This window comes from Monodelphis domestica, chromosome 1 (assembly GCF_027887165.1).
Source record: "Monodelphis domestica isolate mMonDom1 chromosome 1, mMonDom1.pri, whole genome shotgun sequence".
Taxonomy (NCBI): domain Eukaryota; kingdom Metazoa; phylum Chordata; class Mammalia; order Didelphimorphia; family Didelphidae; genus Monodelphis; species Monodelphis domestica.
In genome coordinates this window covers 700,112,926-700,122,861 of record NC_077227.1, presented here as the reverse complement: position 1 = coordinate 700,122,861, position 9,936 = coordinate 700,112,926, and the positions used below count along the sequence as shown (strand labels likewise).

The 9,936-nt window shown below is 42.3% G+C and overlaps 1 protein-coding gene across 1 annotated transcript; it reads left to right on the top strand.

The window, feature by feature from the left end:
• Window positions 1–659: 659 nt before the first annotated feature.
• GINS2 (GINS complex subunit 2) lies at window positions 660–9,432 on the top strand. Its single transcript, XM_001365552.4, has 5 exons — window positions 660–838; window positions 1,276–1,390; window positions 5,931–6,030; window positions 7,496–7,622; window positions 8,002–9,432. Exons 1-5 carry the CDS (start codon window positions 749–751, stop codon window positions 8,125–8,127), a joined length of 558 nt encoding a protein of 185 aa, XP_001365589.1. The 5' UTR covers window positions 660–748; the 3' UTR covers window positions 8,128–9,432.
• Window positions 9,433–9,936: the final 504 nt, after the last annotated feature.

The window sequence follows — 9,936 nt, the reverse complement described above, 5'->3', positions numbered from 1 at the left end:
CAGAGGAGACTGTGGTTCAAGAGCTGAGGCTGCTTGCCCCAAATACCCCAGTTGCAAGTTGGTCCTGGGTCTTCCCGCCTCGGCTATAGCCTCCCCACCCCCAACTCCCCTCCCCACCCCCAACCCCCGGGATGTCACTGCGGACTGAGCCCTGGTCTAAGGAAGCGCTGGGTGGGACCCCAGAGGTAACTACAGCAGGTAGCTCCTTACTCCTCGGGGCATCCGGGCACTTTCCACATGGGGAGGAAACAAATGCCAGACCAAGGACTGAAAGTCCTTCACTTTCTACTGATGGTGAGTAATATTTAGGGGCCCTTGGAGAGAAGTCAGTATGGGACAACGAGAGGAGCGCAGGAGTACAAAGAATCGGAGGCAAGATTCAAACTTGAATCTTCCTGACTCCCAAGCCCCCGCGCCACTGACTGTAGCGCGCTTCCCCTTGGCTCTGTTTAGGAAGTGCAAACCCAGCGGATAAAATACTGATCAGAGTAGGTGGGGAAGTCGGCTCAAATCGACTACAAACCCGGAAGCGCCAGGGAAGGAGGAGGGGCGAACGCTCGACCAATCCCTGAGAGTTACGTTTTAGTCCCGCCCAGAGGCCTGTATTGCCTATTCTGATAGGTCCTTCCGAGGTTCCTGCGCATGAGAGGGCGGCACAGTCGGAGTGGCGGGAAAGCAGCGGTCCCACCTCCGGCTCTGATCCCTGGGCTTGGACTCGCTGACTGTGGTCTCGCACCCATTCGGGCTAATGGATTCTGCTGAGGTGGAGTTCCTGGCCGAAAAGGAGCTGGTCACCATCATTCCCAATTTCAGTCTGGACAAGATCTACCTCATTGGGGTAATCTGGGACCCTGAGAGAGGGCCCCCTCCCTCACCCCCTCCAGTCTCGATGTCCACCCCGGGGCTGGGTGCCCTCCGCGGCGGGAGAAGGGTTGATATTTAAAAATTTTTAAAACGCCGTCCTCCCACTCTCCTCCGGTCAAATTACCCCGCCCCGTCCGCCCAGACCTCATCCTCAGACTCCCTTGGAACCCACTCACCTAACTCAGGTTCCTCCACTCTGATCTCTTACTCCCCCTGCCCCCATGAAATCCTCCTTTGGCCCCAAATACCCTCCCCTCCCTGTGCTGTATTCAGTTCCTCTCACCAGGAGTGCCAGTTTCTTCTTGATAAATAACACAATTACTAAGGAATCTGAGCAGTTCATTTGGCTGAGGTTCCCCTTTGGGTTTTGGTCTCTAGTTTTCTCACAGTACCTTGTTTTCTCTCTGGCAGGGGGATCTGGGACCATTTAATCCTGGCTTACCTGTGGAAGTCCCTCTTTGGCTGGCAATCAACCTAAAACAGAGACAGAAGTGTCGAGTGATCCCTCCTGAATGGATGGATGTTGGTAAGGAAGATGGTGAAGCATGACTGAAGTCCATTTGGAAGCCAAGGGTGGATTTAGGGAGACTTGATTGGATTATATCTTGAGCAGTGGGGTATTTGCCCTTGTTTGGGAAGCTGCCTATCTCTTTATTTATTTTTACTTTTACTTTTTTACTTTTTACTATTCACTGAGCAATTGAAATTAATGCTTAGGTAACCCTTACTTGCTTGATAAGCCTTGCATTCTTTTTTTTTTTTAAACCCTTACCTTCTGTTTTAGAATCAATACTGTATATTGGCTCCAAGGTTGAAGAATGCTAAGGTCTAGGCAATGGGAATTAAGTGACTTGCCCAGGGTCACAGAGCTAAGAAGTGTCTGAGGCCAGATTTGAACCTAGGACCTCTTGTCTCTAGGCCTGACTCTCAATCCAGTCACCCAGCTACCCCCTAAATCTTGCATTCTTGTTTAACTTTTGAATCTTTAAGGAAATGACAGTGTCTATCTAGTTTTTAATAGTGTAAGTAGTATACATGGAGGCTCAAGAGTTGCAGGGACTTGTCTGAGGGCCCCCAGCACAAAAAGTGATAAGCCAAAATTGGGTCTAATAACTTCACCTAGAGCCTTATTATATACTACGTTGCCTTCCATCAAAGAACATTTAATGGGACTGCCTTTAGGAACAGAGCTAGCTTTCCTGACAGGCATACATGTAAATCATTCATGAGAAATTAATGTATTACTCTTCACTCACCTTTAGCCATGTGGTCTATGATTGGCCCTCCTCTGTAACTGTGAAAATGTGAATTGTCAAAACTGTAAAGGTTTTGGTCAAACTGTAAAGATAATTTTTAGTGTCTTGATTTAAAAATTTAAAATTAAGTGGTCGCCATGGGAAAATTCCCAAATACGAAAATACCCAAGTCAGCTGGGTTTTATGGAGATTTTAATTAATATAAATGAAGGAATTAAGGGAAGGAGAGAGAGAGAGAGAGAGAGAGAGAGAGAGAGAGAGAGAGAGAGAGAGAGAAAGAGAAAGAAAATAGTAGAAAGGGCCTAGGCCAAATGGCCTAGGCCTGAGCCTAAAGGAGAGCAAATCAGTCTATCACTCACCACAAGATTGTCTTCAAGCAAGCTCCAGTCTTCACTTCAACTCTGAACTCCAACTAACTCCAAAAACACCTCCCTTACCTGAACTGCCTTCTCCTTTTAAAGAAATTTTCTCTTATGTCACCTCCCCTAAATTTTCAAGTCTACCAATCACAATAGATGCTTTTTCCCAGGACTGCCCATTCTTAGTTCTCATCTTCTTTTGTTCTCACCTTCTCTGGTTAAATTAAATCCTCTGAGTACTTCACACCTCTTTTGTTAATCTTGCCTTTTGTAAGTTGTTTGACCTTTTAGTGATTAATTTAACCTTCATAGGTATTTAGCACCTTTTTGTATTAGATCTAAAAATAGACCTAGCTTAAGGTTCTAACTTTACTATAAATATGAGTTAGGGACTTTTCATTGTTCAATTAGGAGTTTGCAACTTTATCTTCCCCTAAGGCACAGTCTGAGTAGGGTGGAGTAATTTTAAAAGTTCTCAATACATTCCTGATCAAGTACCTCCATTGTTAAAAATGGAGAATAGCTTAATCAAATCTTCTGAAGTAGAGTCTCAGTAGTTTTAAGATTCACACCTCCTATGTGAAGTTTAAAACCACGGAGGTTTTGTTCTTTTGTAGAAATGGAAGCAAGGTAAGAGGGGTCTGCTATGGTTGTGACTAATCAATAAACCTGGTAAAACTGTTCCAGCAGATGGGCTCATCTAGGCTGAGGATAACTATTGGACCTCAGCCCCTTCAGTGATTTAGGGGAGTGTCTACCTTGGACAATTTGTTCCAAAGGCCATGCATCCTGTGGGACACTTGATCAAACATGGAAGATGCCATGGTCATCCACTCCATCCCAGGCCTTCGCCAGTCCTTAGTCCTCCTAACTTTTGGCTTGCTACTGGACTTGTATTACTCTGAAAGAGAGAGTGAAACTAAAGATTTTGTGTAACTCTGCCTCATTTAAATCCACAAGTGAAGACATCATCCTGTGATGTCATTGGTCCTCTTTGAAAGCCATGGACAGGACAACAGATGCTATAGTGGATAAAGTGCCAGGCCTAGAGGAAGGAAGACCTGGGTTCAACTCTGACTTCAGTCATTGACCAGTTAGGGATCCTGGGCAGCCTCAGTTTCCTCAATTGTAAAATGGGAACAATAGGACCTACCTCAGAAGGTTGTTGCAAGGATCAAATGCTATTTGTGTACCTGGCACTTAGTTGTCATCTTTTTTGAAGAGGACCAGTGGCATCATGGAGTGATGTCATGTGTGAGGATTGGATTTAGCTCTCCCCTGATTTTAACAATGAAGATACTTAGCTCTTCCTTTATTGTTAAAATCAGGGGAGAGCTAAATCCAATCTTCACACTTGATATGTGTGTGTGTGTGAATTAGATTTAAATGAGGCAAAGATGCACAAAGTTGTAAGTCTCTGAAGATTAATGATGATTTGTATTATTGATTAGTAATATTTCTATGGGAAATCATTTTCCCTGAATCCATTTGACCCTTTGTGGTCAGACTGAGAATAGGCCACTTTCTAATCTATTCCCAGGCCTCAAGACATCTAACTCATTTTTGTCTTTTGTTTTCTTTCTTTGGTAAAGACCCATCTCCTCTGTGATGAAGTAATGATGGAGGAGTTGAGGTCTCTAAGTCCACCTTCATTTTTAAAAGCATCCCATCAATGGGGACTAGTAGGAGAAGTCCAAAAGATGAACTGTCAGTCCATTCATAAAGAGAGCACTGCTTCCTATAAAAGCAAAGTCAGGCTGGACTGAGGGTCTTTTCACTGACTAAAGAGCCATTCTTTGTTAATGGGCTTCCATGCTTCCATGAATAAACAATATTCTCAGGGAAAAGGTCTCATATTCTTTATTGGTTAAAGTCCAGGTGCTACATTCTCTTTCACAGTCATTGAAGACCAGTGGCAAAAAAAATTAGGACACATGGCGATGGCCTGCGATGCTTTTGATGGCCTTGGCTTCTTCCTTGTCTGACCAAACTGTAGGCATTCCACAACATCTGCTTTAGCTGCCTTCATGGTCATTGGAACAAATTGTTCTCTCCTGTCCAATCTCCTGGGAGGAAGGGTAGACACCAAAGATATGTGAGCAGACCTGAAAAGTCTAGGCAAGCCCTCACACCAGAGGTGCCAGTCCTTCCTGAACACCCCATACCCCTGGTACTTAGTAGGTGCTGTATGAATGTTTCTTCCCTTCCCTTCCTGCAGTTCTAGAGAGGTGTGTAGTTCTGGCAATCCCAAACCAGTTAGGGTGTTGCCAATGTTTGCTTCTTAGAAGTGGAAGGCATATTTTTCCCCCATTTTTTTGTTTTTATTTTTTAAGCCTTACTTTCTGTCTTAGTAATGACTCTTAAAATAAAAGGGCAAGGGCTAGGCAATTGAGGTTAAATGACTTGCCCAAGTACCTAAGGACAGATTTGAATCTTGGTCTTCCTGACTGCAGCCCTGATGCTCTATCCACTGTGCCACCTAGATGGCCCCCCTTTCCCCATGTTTTGAGGAACCTTTTTAAAAAGAAGCATCTAAAGGGTTTCCCAAATTGAGGTATTGTCCTGTGCCACATGGTGTAACATTGGTTTGGGAGTTAGAAAATTTCCATTCTGAATCCAGCTCTGATACTTACTAGCTGTGTGAGCTGAGGCAAGCCCCCTAACTTTAGTTTCTTCATATAAACTGAGGGGATTGGATTAGATGACCTCGTAGGTCACTTTGGCTCCATATCCTATGATACCAAGGCCCTCCTGGGTGAGAACTGAATTCACTTATGGTCTCTGCCTATGAAGGAGGCTTGTTGGAGTTTGAAGCCGAGCTTCCTTTCACCTCCTTGTGTCCATAATGACTAAGGGTGGCAATTTCTCTTAGAGCCAAGGATTCAGTAGCTTGAACAGTTAGGTGTAGAGCTAGTTAGATCTATTTTCTAATATACTTTTTTAATGTCCACCTTTGCTTAGGGTATATTAAGTCATGTTTCACTAGAACAGAAACATAATTTCACTGTATGTGATTATTCTGTGTAGAGGTGACTTTGGCAGAGATTTGACCTGGCTGATATACTAGTATAAAGTATGATCAGAGGATGTGTGCCAAGTCTCATTGACTTGTTGAAGAAGAAGATAGGCATATGTAAATGTTTTTACTGAGGAAAAGTTCTTATTGCTATTTTTCCCCATCCCACAGAAGTGACTACCAGCTCTATAGTCTGTCTGATGCCTTCTTATTTTGAAATTTCAATTGTTTTCTGCTTTTCTTCCAACAGTAAGACTTTTTAATTTGGCACAATCTGGATAATTTGTCCTGTGGGAGTCTGTTAGTGTTTTCTTTTAATCAGTCTATTTAAGGAGAATGTTCCCAAATATTCTGGCTGAGGAAATAGTTTCAATTTTATGGTTTTTAAAAAAATGAAAATTGCAAATATAAACTATTTTACACTATATATTTCAGAAAAATTGGAGGAAATACGAGATCAAGAGAGAAAGGAAGAAACATTTACCCCAATGCCTAGTCCTTACTACATGGAACTTACCAAACTGTTATTAAATCAGTAAGTATCATCCCAGCTCTGAGGAGCTAGTAGGTTACTCAGTGAGAATTTGGAAGCATGAATATAGCTCTGGTTGGGCAAAAACTATAGTGCATGGATAATTCACTAGTTACAAGATTTAATGAGTTGATTGTCCTTATGATTTCATTCTATTAAACTAATTTTCCACTTACTAATTTCTAATAGTAATCTAATTACTAATAGTAATCCATTTACTAATTTCAGAGTAGAGGAGGTAGGGAGAAAAGAGAGATAAAGGCTGTTATGACGTTAAGTTCCTGGCTCTAAATGTGAATGATCTTGTGTATTCCTGTTTACATGACTTTGGCCATTCTTTTCCTAGACCCCAGCCTCCATGATATTTCCTTTACCTTTCTCACCTTGAAAAATTCAACTTAGATTCCCTTGAATTCAAAAGGTTGATACTCTGTATGATTTTCTTTGCTCTTCTTTCTACTTATCGAGGAGATACCATAATATGAATTTTTATTTTATTTGCATTTGTTAATATTTTATAAAAATACAATGTGCATGTGGTTTCACCACCTAGATAACTCTTTGAGGGCAGGGATCTAATTTTCTATTTGTTGAATTCTCCTTGACACTTCTGGCACTGACCATTGTCTTCATGAGATGGCTGTTAATAAGGGATGGTTAACCACAACCATCACCCCCTGGAACTGGCCCCTGGAACTGTTTTCTTGGGCATGAATTAAATAAACTACTATAACCTTCCTCTGATGCTTAAATTGCAAAAGCTGAGCCCAACAACTAGAAAGCTCCACTTTAAATCTCAGGTGGATTTGAATTTGAGCTTGTCCTGAGAAGTTGCTTTAACAAAAAAGGAACTTCACTGATAATTAGTTTAAAATGGACCTGAACCACTTGTCAAAAAGTTTGTTAGGTCTTTACATTTTTTACAACCCTTAACTATTGTCTAAGAGTTGATACTAAGAATGTTCCAAGACAGAAAAGTATTAAGATCTGGGCAAAGGCGTTACATGACTTGACCAGGGTTACACAGTTAGGAAGTATCTGAGGTCAGATTTGAACCCAGGATCTCCCATATATCTCTAGACCTAGCTATCAGTCTACTGAGTCACCTACTGCCCCCCAGTACATATTTTATACTTTTTAAAAAAATAAGTGTATTTTTTTAAACCGTTACCCACTATCCTAGTACCAGCTTTTAAGACAGAAGGGCAATGACTAGACAATTGGGGTTAAGTGATTTGCCCAGGATCACACAGGAAATGTCTGAGGTCAAATTTGAACCCAGGACCTCCCCTCTCTAGTCCTGTAGCTCTATCCACTGAGCCACCTAGCTGCCCCCAAGTCCCTAAATTTTTAAGTTTAAAAAATTCAGTGCTAAGTGGGATAAAAATGATTAGTATCTCATTCTTAAATCTTAGTGTGTGTTCCTTAGGATGTTGTGCCTGTTTTGATATGTTTTCATCTCCTGCAGTGCCTCGGACAACATCCCCAAAGCAGATGAGATCCGGACCCTGATTAAGGATACATGGGATACTCGAATAGCTAAACTCCGGGTGTCTGCCGACAGTTTTGTCAAACAGCAAGAAGCTCATGCCAAGGTACCTCTGGGTAACAAGACACTTATGCAGTCACTCTCTTCCTGGATTACATCAGCTCTTTGGGAGGAAAAAGGGACGAGATCCTCCTGTCTTTGATTCCCTATTAAATAAGGATAAGGACATCCTTTAAGGACATCCTTTAATCTGGTCACTTTTCAGAGTTGCTAATGTCTGAGTGAAACTAAATCTCGAGGTGTTTCCTTGAATACCTTCATTCTGTTGAATTTGAAGTTTATGTGATGTGGCAGGGCATTCGAGTATGACTTTTATTGCTAATAATGTGCCTTTTGTACCTTTGGTCCACTTTTCCCAATGATAGGCTCCTTACTTGTGGTGAACATGTAACCCAGAGCTCTGTCTTTTTTTTTTTACCTTTTAGCTGGACAACCTGACCTTGATGGAGATCAACACGGCTGGAGCATTCCTCACCCAGGCCCTGAATCACATGTACAAACTCCGCACCAACCTCCATCCTGGAGAGAGCGCTCCGTCTCAGGACTTTTAAAGGAAAGTGTTGTGACAAGAGAGACCCCCCCCTTAAGCTCTGTAAGACTGGGGGTGGGGGGAGGCTAGCTAAACCTGACCCACTCCGTAGGAATGAACTTCCCCTATTTGGGAATTTATTGACATTCTCAGAATGTCCGAGGCACCTGGAGATGACAAGGGGCAGTGAGTCAGTCACCTTTTCTCTTTCAGTAAGAGAAACAACAGTTATGAGACTGACTGTTATTCATCAGGCCACCCTCACTTGCAGAAGATGTCCTGTGGCCCTGAATCTATCTCAGACCCTAGAAGGGGAAAGATTTATATGATCTATCTCAGACCCTAGAGCAAAACAATTCCTTCTCTGGCAGATTGCTCTCCAGCCCCCATCCCTTGCCAAAATGAATGGTGCTAAAGCACTTAGAGTTTATGAGTTCAAGTTTTTTGAATTTGCCCCTTACTTTAGAAAAAAAAATTCAGTTATTGTTTCCTTTGTTTGATAATGTAGATAACCTCAATCATTGGCCATGGACCCAGGGAGTGGATAATCCCGACTTATTCCTCTTAACCTTCTCCTCCACTGGGTATGGCATAAACTGCAGTTTAAAATTAGTAGGGATTGGGCAGCTAGGTAGGGGCTCAGTGAATTATTAGGCCTGGAGAGGGAAGGTCCTGGGTTCAAATGTGGCCTCTGATACTTCCGAGCTGGGTGACCCTCATGTAAGTCCCTTAACCCCCATTGCTTAGCCCTTGCTGCTTTTCTGTCTTGGAACGGATACTTAGTATTGATTTCAAGAAGGGAAGAGATTCTCCTCATTCTCCCAATTTCATTCTGCTTCAGTTGATGTGAGGTATTCATTCAGAAGGAAAGTAAAGGTTTAAAAGGAAAAGCCTGGTAGAGATTGATGCTTTTCCTTTGACTGTATATCTTTACAAGATAACGGTGGCACAATTATGAAGATATGATTTAGAATTTAATGCTGTCTTTGTTTCATTTTTCTACCGACCTAACTATCTTCTCAGCCAGGTTGTGAAGTTAGAAATATGGCGGATTGGGACAATCGTATTGGGTTGTTAGTGATGTTGACATGTTTAGCTTTGGCTCTTTCTAGTGAAACACAGAGACTGAATCAACTTCAGAAGGGGCATAACAGTCTGTAGGGTTTGCCCAGTATTACTGCTAATAGTAAATGGTCACCTAGTTTATGTGTCAAAGTGGTTGAAAGAGCTGGGCCGGCCGTTTCATTCTGGGGTCATTTTAAAGGCCAAGTTGAATTGCACACCAGACACGTGGCCAGTTGTTTGTCAATAAACTGATAAACTATTCCATCTGTTTGGACTTCAATGTAGTTTTCCCTTTGCTTCTGTTGAATCTTAAATTAACATCTTTCATCTGGTCATAAAACCAAATCTGTAACAAGCACAGAAGAGTATTTGAGCTCTGTACATCTCAAAGATCCCACCTCCCAAAGAGAACGACTTTCTTTTGCAGGCAGCCAAGGCTCAGGAACTGTGGATGGTACCGTGAACTTGGGCACTGACTAGCCACGTAACTAACCTTTGCAAATGGCCCGACTTCTCACAGCCCGAGTCCTTAGTCAGATAGAGATAATAGCACCTCCCAGGGCTATTGTGAGGATCAAATGAGATATTTTAAAGCCCTTTGCAAACCTCTAAGTGCTAGATGCCAGCTATTACTGTTATTTAAAGAATGTGTATTTCAAATAATAAGTGGTACAAATGTCTATCTCCAAACTACCTGTCAAAATCACTCGTGTTAGTGGAAATGTGGAAATGCCTGGAGACAGACCCTAAGCTTGCAGCTTTGAAT

Coding starts and splice junctions, on each gene's coding strand:
- GINS2 (XM_001365552.4), top strand. CDS start 749: ATGGATTCTGCTGAGGTGGAGTTCCTGGCCGAAAAGGAGCTGGTCACC. Junction 839..1,275: donor ACAAGATCTACCTCATTGGG/GTAATCTGGGAC, acceptor TCTCTCTGGCAG/GGGGATCTGGGACCATTTAA. Junction 6,031..7,495: donor ACCAAACTGTTATTAAATCA/GTAAGTATCATC, acceptor CATCTCCTGCAG/TGCCTCGGACAACATCCCCA.